Source organism: Podarcis raffonei, chromosome 5, assembly GCF_027172205.1.
Source record: "Podarcis raffonei isolate rPodRaf1 chromosome 5, rPodRaf1.pri, whole genome shotgun sequence".
Lineage (NCBI taxonomy): Eukaryota > Metazoa > Chordata > Lepidosauria > Squamata > Lacertidae > Podarcis > Podarcis raffonei.
In genome coordinates this window covers 3,376,938-3,400,006 of record NC_070606.1, presented here as the reverse complement: position 1 = coordinate 3,400,006, position 23,069 = coordinate 3,376,938, and the positions used below count along the sequence as shown (strand labels likewise).

The 23,069-nt window shown below is 41.0% G+C and overlaps 1 protein-coding gene across 11 annotated transcripts; it reads left to right on the top strand.

Annotated features, from left to right (window-relative positions):
- The first annotated feature begins 5,026 nt into the window (after positions 1-5,026).
- Positions 5,027-20,817, top strand: NUP50 (nucleoporin 50). 11 transcript variants are annotated; one of them, XM_053387600.1, is made up of 11 exons: positions 5,027-5,076; positions 6,345-6,419; positions 7,020-7,213; positions 8,093-8,149; positions 9,489-9,578; positions 11,796-11,879; positions 13,343-13,532; positions 15,138-15,788; positions 17,481-17,559; positions 18,211-18,329; positions 18,996-20,817. In XM_053387600.1, exons 5-11 carry the CDS (start codon positions 9,501-9,503, stop codon positions 19,196-19,198), a joined length of 1,404 nt encoding a protein of 467 aa, XP_053243575.1. In that variant the 5' UTR covers positions 5,027-5,076; positions 6,345-6,419; positions 7,020-7,213; positions 8,093-8,149; positions 9,489-9,500; the 3' UTR covers positions 19,199-20,817. The 11 variants fall into 11 exon arrangements, with proteins under 11 accessions (XP_053243575.1, XP_053243577.1, XP_053243579.1 ...); XM_053387602.1 differs by lacking the exons at positions 7,020-7,213; positions 8,093-8,149 and adding an exon at positions 7,410-7,587; XM_053387604.1 differs by lacking the exon at positions 8,093-8,149 and having other exon boundaries at positions 9,489-9,569.
- The last annotated feature ends 2,252 nt before the right edge of the window (positions 20,818-23,069 follow it).

Below are 23,069 nucleotides of genomic sequence, written 5' to 3'. Positions count from 1 at the left end.
TTGACTATACAAACAGCAGACTGGGAAAGTGCTTTTTAAAAAAGGCACTTTCAGAAAAATAAAATCTGTACTGCACCTCTACGCCCCTCAAAACATTTCCTTTGTATCATTTATTAAATCTCAGCATGGCTTTTTGGAGTGAGCTTCTTATTTTCTGACTTAGAACAAGGAAAAGCTGCACCTGAAGTAATCTGCCCTGAGTTAGAGACCACCAATTGAAACCAAAGATTTTCTGCTGTCCTGTTGTGATAGCTGATGAAAATAGTGTGAGTAGTAACCTTTTCAATGTAAATAGAATGTGCCTTCTAGCGGCAGCTCTGGATTACCTTTTCCATTCCTCTTTATGTCCCTTGATTCCCTGCAGAGACAAAGCTATAATCTTTACATTCTCTATTTAGATGGAAGGTGGTGCTGGATGCAACTCCAGGTTCCTAAATCAAACTAAACCAGCACTTTTGAGGGATGATGAAAACTCCTGGCCTGTGAAGACGCTCTGGAAGATGGGTTTGCCTTTGGCATGCGTCGCCATACGCCATACCAAACCTCACAGTAGGATTCAGTACTGTTAGATGAATAATCTCTGAAGTATATCATTTAATCACACACACACACACACACAAGTGCATCCAGATTCGCAAATATTTGCATGGACTATATTAAAGCTCCCAGTATTGTGGGGGGAGGTTCAAGGAAAAACAACAACAAAGGCAAAATGTTATTTGGTATAGTCAAATGTAAAGCAACGGTATTTGATTTCCAAAACTGCAGTGGTTTTCCCAACTCAAAAATAACTTTGCATGTCAACACAATATGACGCATATCACCTCGTTAACTATTTGTATGTTAGCATGAGATTTAATTTTATCTACTCCTGTAATTATTTTATATTTATTGTAACCAGCTTCTGTTTATATTATGTTATTCCACTGTATGTCGGTGTTGCACCGTAAACAGTGTCTGATAAAAAAAATTAAAATTTATGAACCAAACATTATGGTTTCAAGAAACTGAATCTTTAGCTATTCATTACCTGTGACAACCTTTGCAGAAGATTTTTGCCATATAGTAACCATGAATGTTTCATCTCAGTGCAACTACAGGTAAAACTCGGAAAATTAGAATATCGTGGAAAAGTTCATTTATTTCAGTAATTCAACTTAAAAGGTGAAACTAATATATGAGATGGACTCATGACATGCAAAGCGAGGTATGTCAAGCCTTTATTTGTTTTAATTGTGATGATCATGGCGTACGGCTAGAAAAATCTAGATTTCAAAAAGAAATTTTGAATAATGATGTTAAAATTCTATCTAAAATGTATAAATTATTACTTGAGTGGCATACAAAGGATGAAGAGGTTAAAGTGGCAATGATTCAGTGGGCCAAAGATTTTGGTTATAATATTCAATTTGATGATTGGATAAGATTGTGGAAAGAAGGAATGAAATTTACTGCATGTACTACAATAAAAGAAAATGTTATGAAAATGTTATATAGATGGTATGTAACAACAGTAAAATTTGGAAAGATGTATAAAGTTAGTAATAAATGTTGGAAATGTCAGGAGAAAGAAGGAACATTTTATCATATGTGGTGGGAATGTAAAAAAAATGAAAGGTTTCTGGGAAATGATCTATAATGAATTGAAAAAAATGTTGAAATACACTTTTGTTAAGAAGCCAGAAGCTTTTCTGTTAGGAATATTAAGAAATGATATAAAAAGGAAGGATGAGAAGTTGTTTTTATATGCAGTAACAGCGGCAAGAATTTTGGTGGCAGAAAAATGGAAACAGGAAGAAATCCCGACGAAAGAAGAATGGAGAATGAAGCTGATGGAATACGCAGAATTAGATAAATTAACGGGGAGAATTCGGAACCGACGAGACCAAAGATTTACCGAGGACTGGAATAAATTTACAGAGTACATTAAAAATATATGTGAAGGACAATTAATGTTTGTAGGTTTTCAAGAAGCTCTGTGATAATAATGGAGAGAAATACTGTTTTATAATATTTGTTAAGACTAATATGGTTTTAAAAAAACCCAATATAGATGGAAGAACTGTGAAGAACTGTGATAATATGGAAAATTTCCAGACAGGCTGAGGGAAGTCTAAAAGTATAAAGACTAGAACTGGATGTAAATTTTGGATGGAATGTTTTTATTTTTGAAAAAAATGATATATATATATATATATATATATATATATATATATAAAGATCATGGCGTACAGCTGATGAAAACCCTTAATTAACTATCTCAGAAAATTAGATTAAATGAAATCAGCAAAACAAGGACTGCAAATAGAGCAATATTGGACCTCTGAGAAGTAGAAGCATGCATATGTACTCAGTACTTGGTTTGGGCCCCTTTTGCATCAATTACTGCCTCAATGCGGCGTGGCATGGATGCTATCAGCCTATGGCACTGCTGAGGTGTTATGGAAGAGTGTAGCCGTCTACCAGGAGATTTTGGAACACTTCATGCTTCCTTCCGCAGACGAGCTTTATGGGGATGCTGACTTCATTTTCCAGCAGGACTTTGGCACCTGCCCACACTGCCAAAAGTACCAAAACCTAGTTCAATGCCCATGGGATTACTGTGCTTGATTGGCCAGCAGACTCGCCTGACCTGAACCCCATAGAGAATCAGTGGGGCATTGCCAACAGAAAGATGAGAGACATGAGACTGAACAATGCAGAAGAGCTGAAGGCTGCAATTGAAGCATCCTGGTCTTCCATAACACCTGCATGGTTTTCATCAGCTGTACGCCATAAACATCACAATTATAACAAATAAAGGCTAGACATATCTCGCTTTGCATGTCATGAGTCTATCTCATATATTAGTTTCACCTTTTAAGTTGAATTACTGAAATAAAAGAACTATGGATGGAGGCTCACAACATTATACAGGAGGCAGCAACAAAAACCATCCCAATGAAAAGGAAATGCAAGAAAGCAAAGTGTCTGTCCAACGAGACCTTACAAATAGGGGCGGAGAGAAGGCAAGCAAAATGCGAGGGAGATAGTGAAAGATACAGGAAATTGAATGCAGATTTCCAAAAAATAGCAAGGAGAGACAAGAAGGCCTTCTTAAACGAGCAATGCAAAGAAATAGAGGAAAACAACAGAATGGGAAGAACCAGAGATTTGTTCAAGAAAGAAAGATAGTTCCAGAAAGACATCTTCTTCTGCTTCATTGACTATGCAAAAGCCTTTGACTGTGTCGACCACAGCAAACTATGGCAAGTTCTTAAAGAAATGGGAGTGCCTGATCACTTCATGTCTCCTGAGAAATCTCTATGAGGGACAAGAAGCTACAATTAGAACTGTATATGGAACAACTGATTGGTTCAAAATTGGGAAAGGAGTATGACAAGGCTGTATATTGTCTCCCTGCTTATTTAACTTATATGCAGAATTTATCATGTGAAAGGCTGGGCTGGATGAATCCCTAGCCGGAATTAAGATTGCCAGAAGAAATATCAACAACCTCAGATATGCAGATGACACAACATTGATGGCAGAAAGTGAGGAGGAATTAAAGAACCTTTTAAAGAGGGTAAAAGAGGAAAACGCAAGATATGGTCTGAAGCTCAACATCAAAAAAACTAAGATCATAGCCACTGGGCCCATCACCTCCTGGCAAATAGGAGGGGAAGAAATGGAGGCAGTGAGAGATTTCACTTTCTGGGGCTCCATGATCACTGCAGATGGTGACAGCAGCCATGAAAATAAAAGACGCCTGCCTCTTGGGAGAAAAGCGATGACAAACCTAGACAGCATCTTAAAAAGCAGAGACATCACCTTGCCAACAAAGGTCCGTATAGTTAAAGCTATGGTTTTTCCAGTAGTGATGTATGGAAGTGAGAGCTGGACCATAAAGAAGGCTGATCGCCGAAGAATTGATGCTTTTGAATTCTGGTGCTGGAGGAGACTCTTGAGAGTCCCATGGACTGCAAGAAGATCAAACCTCTCCATTCTGAAGGAAATCAGCCCTGAGTGCTCACTGGAAGGACAGATCCTGAAGCTGAGGCTCCAAGACTTTGGCCACCTCATGAGAAGAGAAGACTCCCTGGAAAAGACCCTGATGTTGGGAAAGATGGAGGGCACAAGGAGAAGGGGACGACAGAGGACGAGATGGTTGGATAGTGTTTTCGAGGTTACCAGAATGAGTTTGACCAAACTGCGGGAGGCAGTGGAGGACAGAGGTGACTGGCGTGCTCTGGTCCAGGGGGTCACGAAGAGTCGGACACGACTAAAAGACTAAACAACAACACTGAAATAAATGAACTTTTCCACGATATTCTAATTTTCCGAGTTTCACCTGTATACCTCAGTGAAGATCATATAGCCATCAGTTAAATATCATTGGGTGATGCATAACTTCATTCCTATTACCTTGCAACCAGAAACTCCATGAAGTTAGTTAGAATGCTATCTTATATCTGCTTATATCTGACTTTAATGTGAGTTTTGTTTGTTATGCAGGGAGGGGGTCACCAATTTTGGTATTTTCCCATTATTTCTCCCTTCTCCTCCCAGCTTAAGCAGGCCTTGGATACAGCAGTAATTCTCCTTATGTATCTCTCACAGTGTAACTATAGGATTGCTCCGTCCATTTAACTAAAGTTTTAAAAGTAATGTTTTAACAAATTCATTGATTTTGGGAGATGCTTTCAGATGAGAGTTTATTGCTGAATCGGTTCTGCTCACGGGCAAAACTATTTTTGTAGATTCTACGCATCATCATCAAAATGTCAGCCCATATGTCCTTTACATTTTCATGTACCACGAGAAACCTGGTAAGTGAAATAGGAGAAGTAGTCCTCGAAATAAGCGCGGAACTTCAGGGAGAAAGAAGAGCGGCAGCGTCTGGCGGCGGAGCAGTGCTTTGGCTGGGCGGAGAGCCGAGGCGCGCGGCTGCGGAGGAACACTCCGCCCCCTCGCAGGTGGGCGGGGCAAGGGCGGGCAAGCGAGCCGGAAGCGGAAGTGGTGGTGGGGCCGCGCTTTCTGCTGCGCGCGCGTGCCCGCCCGGCTTCCCGCCTTCCTCTCCGCCCGCGGCGCCATCAGGTAACAGCCCCGCAGCGAGCGCTGCTAGAGGGGCCGGGGGGGAGCGGGGCGGCTTCCCCGGGAAGTGGCCTGGGGTAGCGCAGCGGCCCCCCCTCCGGGGCGGGCGGAAGTCCGCTCCTGAGGCAGCCGTTAGGCGCGCGCGGCTGACAGCTCCTTCCGGCTTCGCTGGGGCGGGAGGCGGAGGAGGCGCCGCGCGGGTTCCTAGACCGGCCTGCCGCTCTAGGGCGCGCGGCCGGCTCCCTCTCCAGTTTCCGCCGCTGAGGGAGCCGCGAGGCAGCCGCCGCGTCGCGGGAGGAAGGTGAGGGGGACCCGATTCCGTGGCCTGGAGGGGCGGGGGGGGGCCTCCGCCTGCCCCGCAGGGAGGAGAGAGGGAACGCGGCGTGTTCGTGGGTTCATTTGTTTGCTTTTGCTCCCCGCAGAAAAGCAACCCTGTTGTTTCTGTGTGTGGAACTTGCATGCCGAGTCTTCATCCTGAGATCTCAGGAGGGGTCGCAGCATGAAATGAGAACACAAGGAGACACGGCGGAGCAAAAGCAAAGCCACAACCCACAGGCACATTGAGGCCCCGGGGAGCAGGATGGGGGTTTTCTGCCTGGCCCCTCAGGGTGCCCAGGGGAGGGTCCTGGGGAAGCACAGTCCCCGAGGCCTCTGGAGAGGAGGCAGGGAGCGCCTCCCCAGCTGACGGAGGGTTTGAACCCTGGCCTCTCCCAGGCCTCAAACACTCTGGCCACGATCCTCATCATTATTCATATTCTTTATTACATTTCTATACCACCTTTTGTCTGAGAATCACAGGGCTGTTTACCATATTAAAAAACAACGATACATAACATATTAACAAACAAAACAATGACCCAACCATCACCACACACACACAGGGTTTTAAAGGCCATAGCTTGTTTAATTAGCCAAATGAAAGAAGAAGAATTAGTCTGGGGGAAGAGGAATGTTTTTGCCTGGCACCTATGGCACACTGGCTCTGATTCTGGGGCTTGGATTGCCACCTCCTGTTTTTCTGGTGTTGCCTATGTTCTATCAGCAGCAGCCTAAGTACAAAAGCACAAAGTTCAAGGTGGTGAAGCTTTTCTTTTTTTCTTTGGCATGGAGTTGAGTGGCAATTAAAACATTTCTTCCTGCTGAACTCTTCTGAGTGTTATGGTCCTGTTTAAAATACAGGGGCACAGCCTGTTTTTAAATCTTGACAACAGTGAATCCTTGCAGCTTGCCATAGTCCTACCTTGATATTTGTTTTTATTTACCACCTACAGCACATTCCTCCTGTGAAGATGTGTGTGTATACTGCATAAGAGCTGCTTAATTTGTGTGGTGCCTGGGTTTCAAAGGTATGTGTGAGTGGTTGGTCACGGGGGCCAGATTTGGAACGAATGTGAACTTTTAATGCCCTTTTTAAAGAAGTGGTTAAAATTAGGTAGAGTGACTGCTTTTTGTCAGTCCTAGGCAGGGCAAGAGTTTGATTTCTAAAAGAAAAGAGAGTTGTCAGTAAACACTTCAGCTGCTTAATGTCTGTAAGTTAGGCAGCTCTTAGAGACACCAGGAGCAGGGGCCAGTTAAGAGAGAGAAAATGGGACTCATAGATGGGCTCCAGCTAGCTGGCCAGTCAACTCTCAAGCTTCAGAATTATTCCTTATTATCCTAAATGTGGTGAGGGCAGTTACTTAGTAGTGTGGGAAATATAGTTTATGCATGTTTAGAAATACTGTTGCTTTGATTTCTTCATCTGATCAGATTGGAGGCCTGGTGTTGGGAAAGAGGTTCTGGGTCAGATTAAGCCTTCATATGCACCACAATGGTTGAAAAGCTAGAGTGTTTGGTTTGCATCTAAGAGATGTGAGCTCATGTCTGTTTTCAGACATGATTATACAGTGTTGCATTGGGCAAGTGGCTTTCTCTCAGTTTTCTGTTTATACCAACCTATCTTACAGGGCTTTTGTTGGGAAAACAGACTATGAATAACAACCCTTGCTACTATCCCAGAAGCTAGAAGATGCTCTCCTCTTTGCCGCCACTGCATTATGACATCATCAACCATATATAGGAGCTGCTGCTTGCCTTTTTTGAAACATAGCTTCATCTTCCAGCATTCTGAAAGCATTAGGAGATAGATCAGGAACTTCTGGTTTGTGGTGGTACAAGTGGGAAGCTTATAATCATTATGTACTATAAGTAAACATGAATTGATGGTGCTTGAATGTTTTGACAAGTGGGAGGCACAGGCTCACTTCTCATATCATTCCAAGTTATATGCCTCTATCCTACTGAGGCAGACCAATCTTGCCCCCCACCCACCCAAGTTTCTCCGTTTGGCCCCCCAGACCACTTTGGGCATACTTTCCAGCTGTACACCTGACATCACACAGGCAAAGCCCCTTTGCTCAGCTTCCAGAGCACCCAACAACCAGCTGCTTGTTAGGAACACCTGACAAGTGTCTGTGCAAAACAGGATTAAACTTATCAGCTGATGCAAAGGAAGGGCGATCCTGCTTTGCCCAGGTATGTAAGAGAGCTCCCTGCAGAAAACCTGCTTCGTTTGGCTGTGCCTTCAAAGCAGAGATGTGATACATATGTGCCCTGAAATGTAAGAGGTTGCATCCTATGATATTTCTACGCTGAACTTAGATATGTGCAAGGTAGGTGCAGTGACTGTTCACAACACCACTTGATAATGCATTCTTCGTTGACTTGCTATGCTAAGGTAGTAGCCGTTTTGCTGTCTTATCAGCACAGTCTGTTTCTTTGGGGCTTAATCAGGCTCAAGAATTTACTCAAGTTACTTCCCAGTACCTGAGTAAATTTAAATTTCCAAAGCAAGGAATAATTGCTACCAACAGTTATTACTGTTGTGAATGGTCACTGTACACACTTGCATATTGCATTTTGCATCTCATGCTCGTCTTGTGCTACTGTTAACATTGGGTGATAAGCAGCTATGAATTGCGTGTGCAACTGACTTATTGCACAGTTTAGATTTCCTTGTCTACCCAAAAATATTTTACAGAGGATCAAGGGACACTCTGGAGCAGATGGTATCACAGGGGACTTTGAGGGACGGCAGGTGAAGGGGACATTCTGTTGCATCCACCTGCCTATTATTGAATGTTGCCTATTCTTTCCCTCCATGCATCTTTTTCAGTCAACTGACACACTAAATGCTTCAGCTGACTAATTCTTGATTGTTAGTCTGCTGTTAGAGAAACCAGGAAAAGGCCCACAAAAAAAGTAGACAGCTATAGGCTTTTGCTGACTTAAAGCACATTTCATGAGCCTAATTTCATAAAGGCCTAATTTGAATGACTGTTTGAGGCATCTCAAACAGTTGGCTGTTCAAGACCTTTATGTAGTTGAAGAAGTGGGTGTTTAATTCCACCAAAGTTTATGCCATGATAAGGTGCCACAAAACTTGGGGTTGTAATTAACACAGTGCTAAAGAGATAGTATTATCAGCAGAAGTATTTCTTCTTGCCTGATGGATCTCCTCTCTCTTCCCCCTGCATGCTGCTATGGGGATTTTCCTGATCCTCCAGAGCATCTTTGGGAAGTGTTTCCTTAGTATCTGATAAGCAGGGAAGATAAAAGTAAATATGTTGTAGGTGTTAATAATTCAGTCCATAAAAATAATGGAAAATATTCCTGAATGATACTAAACATTATTATTCTATATGGGATGAAAGTGGGATGACTCCTTCCTAGTGTTGAACTAGATCCGTGATGGCTAACCAAGAAGAGTCCAAGAAGTAAATTCTAATTTGTGAAAAGTACCATGTAAGCATAAAATTGAGTACATATACAGTAGCTACCTTCTCCCAATGACTTGCTGTGCATTTGCTTCAAATATGCTGAACCAGGGGACAAGTGGGAGTATAAATCTAATGCATTCATAGCTGGACCACTACGTGTCTCCAAGTGTGCCACAAACATCCCTTTTCCAAACCCAAAATACTATGTAAAGGAGGAAGTAGTATTTCCACAATGTGATGTTTTCATATACCATCAAAAGTACCAAGTGACTGAAACTGTAAATTTGTTTTAATTCTATATTGAAACTCTTAATGAACTATTTCTGTGGGAAATGTTGGTGCCTGTGTAGGTTCAACAGATAAGGAAACAGACAGGCAACTGGAGAACACCTTGAGATACATAAAACTACATTCTTTTATGGATGAAATGGTTTACATTTGTCAGAATCTGATTACTCTTTTTGTGACTTACTTAATTTTAACACTAAGGCATTACATAATGAACCATTTAGTGCATTTTAGGTTTTTTTTTAAATCCATCACAAGTCACTGAATTATTACGTAGTGTCTGGTAATGCAAGTTGCTTGCCACCTATTTAAAACCACTAGATGTGAAGCATGGCTGATTACTCTTTTGTTTTATTTGTTCTAATACAGTAGTTCTGTACAATGGCTAAGAGAGTAGCAGAAAAGGAGCTGACTGACAGGAACTGGGATCAAGAAGAAGAAACTGAAGAGGTAAGGAAGGTTAATGCTTTTATTAGAAATAAAATTGAAATAGTTGCTAGAATCAATAGGAAGATCATGGAAAACTAAATGATTGCATTTTATTACTATGTTGGCACTGTATCGCAAGCTAAACATAAAAACAACAGATTACACCAGGTAAGCGGATTCTCCCTTGTAACTTTCATAGATCTATGGGCAACAATTAATTGCAATCACATTCATATAGCTAGTATCGGGGCTGGCTCATTCACGAGGCAAGTGATCCACAGGCTGCAATGGCTGCAGCACACCTCATGGAGGCTGGATCCGCTGCCTTCTTGGCAGCTCCCCCACCCCCACCCTGCAGTGCTATCTCTGCAGCAATGTCTCAACAGATAGGAGGCACTGCTTTTCTCCTCTCAACCCTAGGGAGGAAATGGCAGGAGCTGCCTTCTGGGGTCACCATCTCCCCCTTCACATCCTTTGATTCCCACTTCAGCTCTCAAGTAAGGTTGATTTGTTCCTGATGTAGATCTGCATTCACTCCTTCTTCCCTGGTGGGGAGGGGCACCATTTCACGGTTTGCCTCAGGTGCCAAAATGTATTGGGCAGGCCCTGGATGGTTTTGTCAGTTATATGCAACGGATGTGTTTTGCCTAAGAGTTGCAGTGTCAAGATTACATTTTGTGTAGTGAAAATTAAGGCTGTTATTCTAGTCCTTTGTCAAATAAGTTCAACAGAAAAAGCTTAGAGGTCCTGGGGTGCTTGTGGTGCTAGGCTTTTCAGTAATGGCCCATCTCAGAGCATCATTAAACATTTTCACATCTTTGCAAATGGAATGCACTTCCTGAAATCATTCAAAATGCCAATAACCAGAGCTGTTTCTAGTCTTCCTTAGCAGCTACTACCTACATTTCCATAAATCTGTTTTATTGGATTGGAAAACTTGCAATCATCTCGAAGGCCATAAGTGAAACCTAATGCCATTAAAATTAGTTCAGATTTTTTCCTTTGACCTTAACTGTACATGAGTTGCGTCATATGTTGTATCAGCAACCTAATAACTTCATGAATGTATTCAACTTTGGCTTCTTGTTTCCGGTGCTCCAGGAATGGAGTTTCTCCCAACACTGTGTGAGAGAGACAGATGGAAATAAGCAGATAATGATGGGGGAATTTCATTATCTGTTTTCCACTTTGGCTGGAAGAGGGACCAAGCTCTCACCCGCAGTTTGCCTGGCGGTCTGGCACTTGCTTCCCCATGGAATGCAAGGGCAGGCAAAGGCACTGGGTGCATGGAGTACTCTGGCTGCCACGAACCCCTCCCATCCCGTTCCTGGTTATCCTGTTAATTGGGCTTTAATTGGAGCAAACTACAGGCCAGAGACGATGAGATAAGAAACTGAAAACAACCCAGCTACAAAGATGTAAAAGGTTTGGACTGAGAGCGGAGGCAAAGGGCCTTCTCGGTAGTGGCGCCTGCCCTGTGGAACTTCCTCCCAGCAGATGTCAAGGCAATAGACATCTATTTTACTTTTAAAAGACAACTGAAGGCGGCCCTGTTTAGGGAAGTTTTTAATGTCTCATGCTGTATTGTTTTTAATATTCGTTTGGAAGCTGCCCGGAGTGGCTGGGGAAACCCAGCCAGATGGGCGGGGTATAAATAAATTATTATTATTATTATTATTATTATTATTATTATTATTATTATTAGATACCCTAAATCAGTTAGGATCCAATTTGGCATGTTCTGACATACTTAATGCGTCAATTTTACTTAGTTTTACTTATTTCACAAGTTTTCCTAATATCCCATAGTAGTTGCAATGAAAAATTTCATTAAGAAAAAAAAGCATTGAAGTACACAATATATTTTAAATGCTATATTCAAACAGAAACCTGTTAAGTATATTGACATAATTTTTTATGTTATAAAAGGGTAATTATTTGACTTGCTATTGACGCAGCTTTGGGAATGTTTCTTGATAAAGCAGGGTTTACAGAGTCTAAATATTTTTGTAGCAGTCAAGTGATAAACCCTTTATCGCCAAAGATTCACAAGTAGTTTTTGTAAAAAGCTATTATTAAAACTGAATATACAATGTCTATTTGCTTATTATAAAATGTTGAGCCTTATAGTGTTAAAAGTGAATGTGTATTTTGAAATTAGGGTTTTGTAATACAAGGGAATCAAGAGGCAATTTTCTGTGTGCAAGTGGAACCTTGTTTGTTCTAAGAATATAATATTCCTTGCAGGTGGGAACGTTCTCAGTGGCCAGTGAAGAGGTTTTAAAGAACAGAGCAATTAAGAAGGCAAAGCGTAGAAATGTGGGGTTTGAGGTACATAAATGCACTAATTTTATAATAAATGTCTGATTCTTGGTCCAACCATTTGTATTCCCAAAAATGCACAGGTAATTGTTTCTTATGTGGAAAGTACTGTAAATAATGATGCACAAATTCAGCCAAGTATTGAAATGACTGAAGGTTGTTTTGACGAAATATAACATTTCTTGTTTGAAGTGAACTGCACCTAGGAAATTCATATTGTGTGAAATGGCCACAAAGGAGAGCAGAATGTTGAAAACAGTTGGAGGAAGACAAGAGTGATAGAATACTTCCCATATTTATTTCACCACTCTATCTAGGAGCCAGACAGAGAGATAAATCTTCTGTCCTCTGCGCAGCAACCCAGTTGCCATGCCACATTTTCTAAAGTGAAAGTAGCCATTGCTTGCTTGGATTTTGCATCCCTGTTCATGATGGTAGCTGTAGTGTGTAAAAATAATAATCTGGTAAATGTTTTTGATTCTGTCCCCGTCACATCCCACTGCCCAAATACATGCACAGTCTGTTTGAAAATAGGTTTGCTTTTAGTATTATTATTTTAAACTTCTTGCTAGTTCGAAATCTTTCTCTTCCTCAGTCATATTCTTTTAAACAGATCTCCAGGGATTTGTTCAATTTTTTTTTAAAACCCAGAAGCAAAACCAATGTTCTTGGAGTTGCAGGTGTTTTCAGTTTTCAGTTTGTCTGTTAAAAGCGATTTTATTGCTGGTGAATTCCATACTGATTGCATTCACATGACACAGCAAGCCAAACTGTGACTTACCAGGATCTCACAAATGTACAGGCTCCCAGAAAGGAGCCTGCAGCCACGTTGTTCCTCCATGGTCTTTTTACTGCCATACTGAGCTAAGCCAAAGTTTGGCTCAGTTTGTCATGTGAACCAGGACTCATGATTAAGGTCTCGCCTTGCAGGCAAAGCCAAGCCTTTGTTTGTTAATGTGTGTGTTACTGTTGATTGCTCTCTATATTGAAGGGTGGGGGTAGCCCTTCAGCTGGCTCAGGAGTGAGTGATTACTCTGAGCGCTCAGGTTTTGTCCACATGGGTTGGGTTTTCTTTAATCAGAAGATACCATTTGTCTTGTGATAGTGAATCTAATTTCACAATGGCTCAACATATATTGGCTGGTCCACACATACATGTACACTTCATTGATACCCATGGGTTAAAGGCAAGTCAAATGTCTGAACTATCTTCATGGAAAATATACTTAATGTTTGGTGATAAGAACATTCCATACTTAGTTTCCAGTGATGTCTGGAATGATACATTTCATCATTTGATGAATGTGTGTGTGAGAATCAGACAGGGACCAAATATAATACGTCCTGTAGAATATTTACCTTGAATAAGGGAAGCAAAGATTTTGTATGGCTGGACATTAACATAATCATACTGATGGAACTTTGTGGGGATACAGTTAAAAAGTGAGATGACTGTTTTACATCTCTTTCAGGCTGAGAGTGGTGGAGCTTTTAAAGGTTTTAAAGGTTTCGTTTTGCCGTCTGGAGGTGGAGGATTTTCTGGCTTTGGCAATGGCACCGGAACAAAGCCTTTAGGGGGGCTATCCAATGGCGGCGGCAGCATTGCAAATAGCTCATCGTTCACCAATTTAAAGACAGCTGCTGAAACAACTACTACATTTAGTAAGTTCACCAATAAAAGTTTCTCATCAGACGATACTTGTAAAAATGTTTTTAATGATATTAAGGGAGTTGAAAGGTTTGTGTGAGTATGTGTCACATCCAGCCCTCATATCAACAAGCAGATGGAGGTGATGATCCACTTGGCATTGTGTGCTTCAAAAAGCTGTTGGGCAAAAAAAATAATAATCACATATCCATGCATGGTTAAAATGGTTAAATATGAGCCAAACATTTTGGATGTTCAGTATATAAATCACTTACATAAGCTGATTATTTACCTATTGTTCATTTATCACATCTTTAAAGTTGCACTATTCCCCCCCCCAAGAGATCTGCACATATATGAACATACCAATTACTACATATTTTTGTTTCTCTCCCCAAGGCTATTTAGGTTGTGTTAGAAAGTAGTTAAGTGTTCATAGGCATCTATATCTGGATATATTGTATATATTTTATTATACACACATATACTCATTATTTATATTTTACCATTATTAAGTTAAATTATAATATATTATTGTAATAGCACATTATAGTATGGAGCATATATATTTTTCTTGTTATATGTTGCCTAGGAGCACGTAAGGATTTATAGTGTCATTCATTTTTTCATTTCAATAAGTTATGAAGAGGGCTGGTCTGTCCTACCCTGAATAGACCATTTGTGCAGTGTCCAAGTTCCTTATGAGCCAGTCTTCCACCTTTGGTATCTCTTGACTTTTTCCATGCTTGCTCTGCTATCATAGTGCTGCAATAAATGAATGATAATTTCTTCGTCTTCTTGAACAACTACTTCCTTCACATATAAAATCTATACATTTATATCAAATGACCCATTAAAAGTACTAAGTTGGGCAAAATATTTTAATTTCACCTATTTGCTCTTGGGAATAAGGGACGCGGGTGACGCTGTGGGTAAAAGCCTCAGTGCCTAGGGCTTGCCGATCGAAAGGTCGGCGGTTCGAATCCCCGTGGCGGGGTGCGCTCCCGCTGCTCAGTCCCAGCGCCTGCCAACCTAGCAGTTCAAAAGCACCCCCGGGTGCAAGTAGATAAATAGGGACCGCTTACTAGCGGGAAGGTAAACGGCGTTCTGTGTGCTGCGCTGGCTCGCCAGATGCAGCTTTGTCACGCTGTCCACGTGACCTGGAAGTGTCTGCGGACAGCGCTGGCCCCCGGCCTCTTGAGTGAGATGGGCGCACAACCCCAGAGTCTGTCAAGACTGGCCCATACGGGCAGGGGTACCTTTACCTTTACTTATTTGCTCTTGGAGCCTGAACTGACTCTGGCTGGTTGGCAATGAGACCTTGGGGTCATAGTGGATACATTAACAAATATATTGACCCCAATATCATGACGGAACAGAGCTCTGGTTCCCAGTCTCACGATGGTACAGCTATCCATATAGATAGAAAGATAGATAGAGATAGATATATACCGGTAAGTAGATATATTTAAAAAATTGGCATTACCTGGAACAAATCAGTAGAACAAATTCAATAAATAGAATGGGGGGGGATGCATTCTAGAAATGGGTTCAGGTCAGGTTTATGTACGCATACAGCATTGTAAAGAAAGTTCATAAAATGCTCTTCTTTCTAATAGGTTCTGTGGTGTCCAGTGGTTCAGTGAATAATACTGTAACTGAGAAAAAGCCTGTAAGTGTGGAAGCAAATGGTGAGAGCCAGCAGCCATTGTCCTCTGGATTCACTGAGAACAAAGCATGCAGCCCTGATGCTTATCATAAACAGTTAGCCGCTCTAAATTGTTCGGTGCGTGACTGGATAGTAAAACATGTAAATGCCAATCCACTCTGTGACCTCTCGCCGATTTTCCGAGACTATGAGAAATATTTAGCTGAGATAGAGCAACGCGGAATGAATAGTGACAGCGGTTCTGAAAGTGACAGTAACAAGACAGTTGGAACTCAGCCTGGGTCTGCATTTGGGAGTCCGAATCTTCAGCAGAGTTCAACGTTTTTCTTCAATAACAACAAATCTGAGAATGCACCAGGAAAGAAAACAGAAATGGAAAAGAAAACGGAACCAAAACTGGGGTCTATGTCAACTGTCTCCTTTACTTTTAGCAAGAGCGTAGACAACTCTGGTCTGAATTCTGGTGCATTACCTAGTTTCTCATTCTCTCCTGGAAGTGCAAGTTTATTTGGAAAAGATACAAGCCAAGGCAAGGTTGTTTCTTCATTTTCCAGCAAAGCACTAGATATTCAGACAGAAAGTGGTGGCAGTGAAGATAAAGGTAAACATTTATTGTTTTAGAAGTTGAGAAATGGGATTCAGTCCCATGTTTCATTGAAATCTGGTGAGCTTCCTGCTGATGTGCAGAATTGGACCCCCTAGAAATCTGTTTCTCATGCCCGAGGACTCTAGGATAGGGTGTCACTGAGGATTACAAATAATAGCTGGCTGCCTAGGCCAGCTAAAACTTATGGACCCCTGCAGGATGCCTTTTAGTATTGGGTGACTTTGAATAGAATTTGGTGCTTTACTAGCAATCTGTGCTGCTTTTTCTACTTTGAAACTTCCATAACAAATGTTTGTAGGTGAAATTATTGAAAGCCCTGCTTTGGTTCTCCTTCCATTTAAATAACCTTAACTATAGATGGGGTTAAGCAGGGGTTGGGGGATAGGAAAAGGGTAAGAGCACCTCCACTGCCCTGTCACATGATGATGATGGTAATTTTAATTAAAAAAATTTAAAAAAATTGATAATAATAATTATTTATACCCCGCCCATCTGACTGGATTTCCCCAGCCACACTGCGGCTTCCAACAAAATATTAAAAATACAATAAAAAAATCAGACATTAAAAACTTCCATAAACAGGGCTGCCATCAGATGTCTTCTAAAAGTCAGATGGTTGTTTAACCCAGGGTTGGTGTGTTATTTATTACAAAGAATCTCTCTCTCTACAGTATATATATAAACCTTTTTGTTATTTACTTTATAGCAATTAGGAAAAAATAAAATAAGCTTTTAAAGTTACAGTTCACGTAGGTAATTTTAATCAAGAGTGTTCTTTAAGAAATGTAGAAAGCTTATAAGCCATATTTTAATGTTCAAGGCTTATAAATGTAAGTGTTGAAGTAGAAGTTGAGTGGGAAATGCAGCAGTGTTAGTGCTAATCAGCACAGCTTAAAATATATTCTAATATCCAGGGGTCGGCAAGGAAGGTTTACCTCCCCTGAGCCAGTTCACTCCAGCGGAGGTCCCTCTGTGGGCCAGATTGTGTGAGCACGTGCGCCCACAATTTCCGGCGTCTGCGCATGCACAGACACGATTTCCGGTGCCGCGGAAGCAAGTCTCTGTGCCAGTTTAGTGCAGCGCGCAGGTGCCTCGGTTCAGGGGCAGCTCGTGGGCCAGTTAAACGACCCCTTTGGGCCGCTTGTGGCCGATGGGCCTTAGGTTGCCGACCCCTGCTAATATCTGTAACTTCTTTCTCTCTAGCACATTGTTTGAAGATTGTTTAGAAATATATTTTATACTGATGACCCTACCTTTTTAGACATACTGTGATCTTGCTCACATGCAACCAGAAGCTGAGCTGTGGTTTGGCTTAGTGTTATGGCCGAACCTTGAGCTCATGGTTTGTTTTCCCCAAACAAGCAATGGTGAGTGGTAAGCCACAAACAAACCTTGGTTTCAGGTCACAGCTGTCTGGGGCAAGGCCAGCCATGAGCCCAGGTTTGGATGCAATGCCAAGCCAAGCCATGGTTTAGCTGCTGGAAGTGGAGCAACGAAGGAAAAGTAAAGCACTTGTGAGTTGCTCCTTGTCAAGCCATAGTTTGGCTTACTATGCCATGTGAACCAGGTAGCTGTATCTGATACCTAATATCCCCATGTTTTTTTCAAACATCAAAAGACTTTTATGTACTGCAATGTCTTTTCTTGTATATACGTAACACTTACCTGAAATTATTCTTCCTACAGGGGGTGATGAAGAAGATGAGGAGCCACCAAAAGCAGTAGTGAATGAAATAAAGGAAGACGATGCCTTCTACTCAAAGAAGTGAGTTGTGTTCTTTGATACTATTACCACGATCATGCTCAGAGTTCAGTCTGCTTTTTTCCCTAATTTTGTGTGTGTGAGTGAAAGTCTTTAGCAGTTTATAGTGCATTACAACTACAAAGTAAAGGAAATTTCTTTTGCCGAAGCTATTTTGTGTATCTTTATACTACTGGAGTTCAAACTTTGATAATTCCAGAGGGTACAAGTTACAGGTTGCCTCAATTTTGGCCCCGAGTGACTCAAAGAACTGCTTAGCCTTTGTCTCATCCAAAGACCCACAGTCTTTTTGTCAGCAGCTGGTTTTAAAACACTTTAAAGTTTAAAGGCAGTTTTATGTGCAGCTGGGGGGGGGCTGCTGTTTCTCAGAGTAAATCTGAGGCCCCCTTGAGCTCATGGTTCTTTAAATCTTGGCCATTATTTTCAGTATACTCTGGAAGATTCTAACAAATAGTTTTATCATGTTCCAAAGACTTATTTTCTGGAAGGACTATTTATATAACTATTAGTCTGGCTAGTTCCAGCTTGAGTTTAAATGTATTATTTGTTTCTATGCTGGTGTTTGCCACATACAAGCTATTTGGAGGCTTTTATTCACCTTTCACATTCATGCACGTTCTGTAAAATGAATCTTGTCTATGTTTATTTTTTCAGGTGCAAAGTTTTTTACAAGAAAGATAATGAATTTAAAGAAAAAGGTATAGGAACGCTACACTTAAAACATGCAGGAAATCAGAAGATTCAGCTATTAGTACGGGCAGATACCAACTTAGGTATGTTATTATTATTATTAGTTCAGTAAACTTCCAAGCCACTGCTAAGTCAAAGGCTTCTGGCTTCTTTCAAATAATTAAGATATTTATGATGGTCCTTTTTTGCTCTCATGCCTACAGCTGTGTAGAATTTTACACATAAGTAAACAACAGGCACATCTAGCAGTGGCTGTGATTTGTGTCCGAAGTTGGATGTGTGCAGTTGCTAGCACATAGTTGGATGACTTCACAAATTATTTGTGTTTGGAATCTTGATGCAAATCAGCATTGACAGCCAATATTCCAAGTTTGGCTTATCAACCATGTAGTGTTTGGCCACTGGATCTCAGGAATTGGTTTTTCTTTTTTAATTGCTAAATATTAACACAGTGAGGTCTTGCCCATTTTTAGGAATAGTAGCTAATGTGATGAGGAAATGAGTTGAGGAAATAATGGAGGCTTGTAAGTCAGTAACAGAGCACAAGCTTTTCCCAGGTAAAAACATCTCTTGTAGCAAGGAGCTGTGGCTGAGACCTTGAGAGAACCACTGCCAGGTGGAACAGCCTGTGGTTGGCTAGGTGGATCAGTAACACCTGATTTTCTCATACCTCAGGTCACCATACTACTACCTAAACATTCATATTTTGTATTTATTTTGCTCTTTTCCCAACTTCCACTCTGTTGCAGGCAACATATTGCTGAACATTTTGGTGCCTCCTAAGATGCCATGCTCCAGAACAGGGAAGAACAACGTGCTCATTGTCTGTGTTCCAAATCCACCCATTGATGAGAAGAATGCTACCGTCCCTGTTCCTATATTGATAAGAGTGAAAACAAGTCAGGATGCAGATGAGTTGCACAAAATTTTACTGGAGAAGAAGGAGGTCTAAAATCTGGGCTGTTGAAAATTACAGACGAAACTTGCCAAACTGCTGCTGCTCATTTCCCCTCTCTTGACTCTGCTAGTAACTTTTTAAACCACTTCTGACATTCTAAGGACTGTTTAGGAACTCTGAAGAGCTTTGGTGAGGGAAAGAAACTAAGATGGCCAATAAAAGCTTTTAACTTGACACAAGAGTCAATTCATCCTCCCTTCTAATTTGAATATCTAATGCATGAACCATATTTGAAGAAAACTTGCATATCAAAAAATAAACATTTTTATTATACAGAATAAAACTGATTTATACTCAAATGGTGTAAAATACTACACTGGAAATTGTGTAGGAAGAATTTTGTGTGGGTGGAAAGAAATTTGACAAACCTCGTTATCTTGCATCCAAGTTTGAATTGAAATCCTCTCCTAATTGTGAAATCACAGTTCAGATTGTGTTGAAGGAACAGATGTTTTAAACTGAACAGTACAGTTTTTGTGTTTTAGTAACAGCTGTTAAAAATCAGTACCCTGATTTTTAAGGCCAAAGTTGCAGGTTATTTTCTCATTCCCCTAGAGAAACAACTGAGGGAAAAGGTAGCATGGCTATATTTTTTTCCAATCCAATCCTGTCTCTTGGATTTTATCAAACCTGGAGCATCTTGTGTTGAGATATTTAATGGACTTTCTTCCATTGTACTCTTGCCAAAGCCTTATCTTCAGGCTTGAAAATTCTGTACAGTCCCCTTTAATGTCAAGGGGCTTGTGCAAGAGAGCTGTGAATTGTGCCCACACTATTTTGGGTGTGCGCTAGTGTGCATTTAACGGGATCAGCAGTCAGACCGTGAATACCCTGCTATTTAAATAGTTGTCTTACTAATGTAGCAGTAGCTAGTAAAGCCACACATAACCAGTCCACAAATATTGGTTATCATAGGTTCCGAAACATCTGAATCTTTAAAGTTCTAGTCGTACCTTAAAACTGGAAGGGAGCTGGGATGCTGTGGAAGCAGGGCCCGTATTGATTATGAATTGGTGCCTTTTTGCATCAAGTTTTAAGTGTTGGACTTCCTAAAAAGTAAATGTGAGAGTATTTCAAGAGTTAGCACCCCACACTGAAATATCTTGGGGTACAGTCCAGCAAGGAGTAATCTGACCCAATCCCCATTAAAATAAATCGGAGTTACCATTTATGTTAGTGAGGTTTGGGCTAATGAGCTTCACACTGGATTGTTCTCTTTAGCATTCAAGATGGTGAACAATCAGAAATGCTAAGTTGCATGTTAATATTATAAATGGGAACATGCATATGGAGTCCAGTCTTACTGTTAGAGGCTCAGGTTGAATGGCCAAGAGCTTCAGGAATATTGTGCACTCTTGTCTTTGAGAAATAGTGTCTTAAAAATCCTCAGTGAGCTTTGTTTGCTCCCCCGTGTCTGGGCAAACAGCCTGCTCTTTTTCTAGAAAGCAGATAGCCTGTTCCCCCACCCTCCTCTAACATAATTTTAACATTGAGAGACTGTTAATATTACAGGTATGCTGTGTATTTTGCACTTGTCTGATTCCTAAAGTGCAACTGTGTATATGTAACAATTTTTCAGTTACCGAGTAGAATAAGAAATAGCATTTCATTGACATGCAGTTTGTTCTCATAATTTTTTTGCTATGTCTTACGTGATGCTGCTTCTGTAAGAAATCCAGAGTGCGCATGTTGCTTTTCAAAGTTAAAAGCAGCATGAAAGAATAATCGTAATGTCCATTAAATGTTTGCAAGAGCTGGTCAAAAGGCGTTGCTTGAAAGTGGTTGTGTTATGGAAAGTGGTCAGTTACTTCTTTCTTAGAGCAAGCATAAAATGGGATTATTTCACGCTGCTGCTGAGGAAGGCATTCCAGAAATGCATTGGAATTTCCTGCACCTCTTTGAACGTATGTCTGCTGCATAAAAATGTGAAGATCCCTGCTGTGGGGGCACCTGGGCCATCATGTGTGGGTTGTGACATGATGTAGCGCAAGCTTCCCAGGCACTGCCCTTCACTCACCCTCTTGGGGAAAGCTCCATCAGCCTTCTGCAACCTGTCCACTGCCAGATGCTTAGACTGCAGCCCCATCTAGTAGGTTTTGGATGGAGCTCCTATGAGCTGTAGTCCAAACCTGGAGGGCACCAGGCTGGAGAAGGCAGTCATAGATACACAGAACAAATGCATAAACCAGCAGACTTGAAATCCTAAATATAAGTGTTGACTTTGTGATTGGCCCATCGCTTTCAGTAATAAAAATTATTACAAGAATAACAATCTGAATTACTAAGTGGATCAAAATTGGCTTGCTAAGAAAGAAGGAGAATGTGCATAGACTGTGTTTTGTAGGTTTCTGATGTTGATCATGTTGGCTTGCTCCTGCTGTGAAAGGTAAGATCTCATTTTTGTGTGTTGGTTTTACTCTCAGAGTAAGTTTAAAAGGCTGTATAAAACTGGACGATCATTTTTCTTTTGCACAAAATTGTAGCTTTAATTATATTAAAAAATCTTAATCAAGTCTATTGATACTTGCTGCATAACAATAAGGCAGTGTCTTAATTTGCAGTCTGATCACTTGTCGCCTTGTAGACACAGTGTTTGTAGTCTGACTATATTGCTGTAGGATTTAAGTGACTGTTGTTTGCCTGTTGCCTGTTTGCAAGATTGCCAACCAAACTTGCAAAATCATTTTTACATTTTGACAGAAGTAGAGAGTCTAAAGAAGTCCATCTACTGATTTATTAGATACTGCTGCTTTGCACGTGCAGAGTTTTCTCTTGGAATGACAGGATTAAAGGCCTAGCTGCCACTGAGCTGGTCACTGGTGTCTGAACCGCATCTCTTCAGACTGCAGACAGGGGTTCTCTTGATTGGATTCACGTTGGCTAGAATGGTTGTAGCCTAGCCTTCTCCCTGACATTCAGGATTCTGTGCGGAAGGAATTATTTTGTAGGAAAGAGTGTTTTGTTACATGAGCCCCGTCTGCCACTCAGTCCAGATGCAGGCCTGCCAATCAAGGGAGAACTAGGGCAAACCTCAACTTGTTTGGGGAGTGTGCTGTTTCTCTATTTTTTTAATTCTTCAAAAGGTTTGTCATCAAAATTCTGTCTAGAAGGGGTGTGGAGAATATTTGGCTACTTTTGCTCTGTTCTCAATCTGCTACAAGTAGTTTGTAAACTGAAAATATGTCGCTACATATAAGAAGCAATAAGTACTGTATTGCATCTTGCTTTAACTCCCTTTGCAACACAATGTAATTTGACAACTGTTCTGTCTAATGCCTTAAGTTATTTTCAGCAGAAGTTGCTAAACTGTATACCACAAATGTAAACATTTGATAAATTTCACAGTGCATGGAAACCATGTACAGTATAAAAGCTTAATGAACAATCGACATGAACCTTTCTTTCCATTTGACTGTCAACATTTTTGTTTGTTCCCCATCTCATAGGACGCCATCTGAAAGGCTAAACAAGAATTGGGACTTGCCTTTTATCATTTTTCACATGTCCATTTGCTAGCTGTAGTTCTTTCTAAGGAAATGTATAAAAATCCATGGAAATGTGAATAAACAAATAGGATGTGTGAACTCCGATCTGTACATGTTTGCATTCTACCCCCTGGGCTTGGTGGCGAAGATGGTCAGGGTCAGTGCAGCCAGGTAAAGATGAAATGGCCAGGGGTGATAACTTGGTCGTAGAGCACAGCAGGATCCACATTCAGTCCATTGCCCCTCCAGTTCAGGAAAGACGGCTGACTAGCAGAGCCCTCTGTCTTTGGCCTTGCAGAGAAGGTGAACAGCCGGTGTGGGGATATGGTCAGTCGTGGTCAAAGGCAGCTTCATTTGTTAAGCGTCTTAATGACCTAACA

What these genes read in the sequence shown, in the direction of transcription:
- NUP50 (XM_053387601.1), top strand. Translation starts at nt 9,501, where the DNA reads ATGGCTAAGAGAGTAGCAGAAAAGGAGCTGACTGACAGGAACTGGGAT. An exon ending in GTAGAAATGTGGGGTTTGAG is followed by an intron (nt 11,880 to 13,342) that starts GTACATAAATGC and finishes CATCTCTTTCAG; the next exon opens with GCTGAGAGTGGTGGAGCTTT. An exon ending in TGAAACAACTACTACATTTA is followed by an intron (nt 13,533 to 15,137) that starts GTAAGTTCACCA and finishes TCTTTCTAATAG; the next exon opens with GTTCTGTGGTGTCCAGTGGT.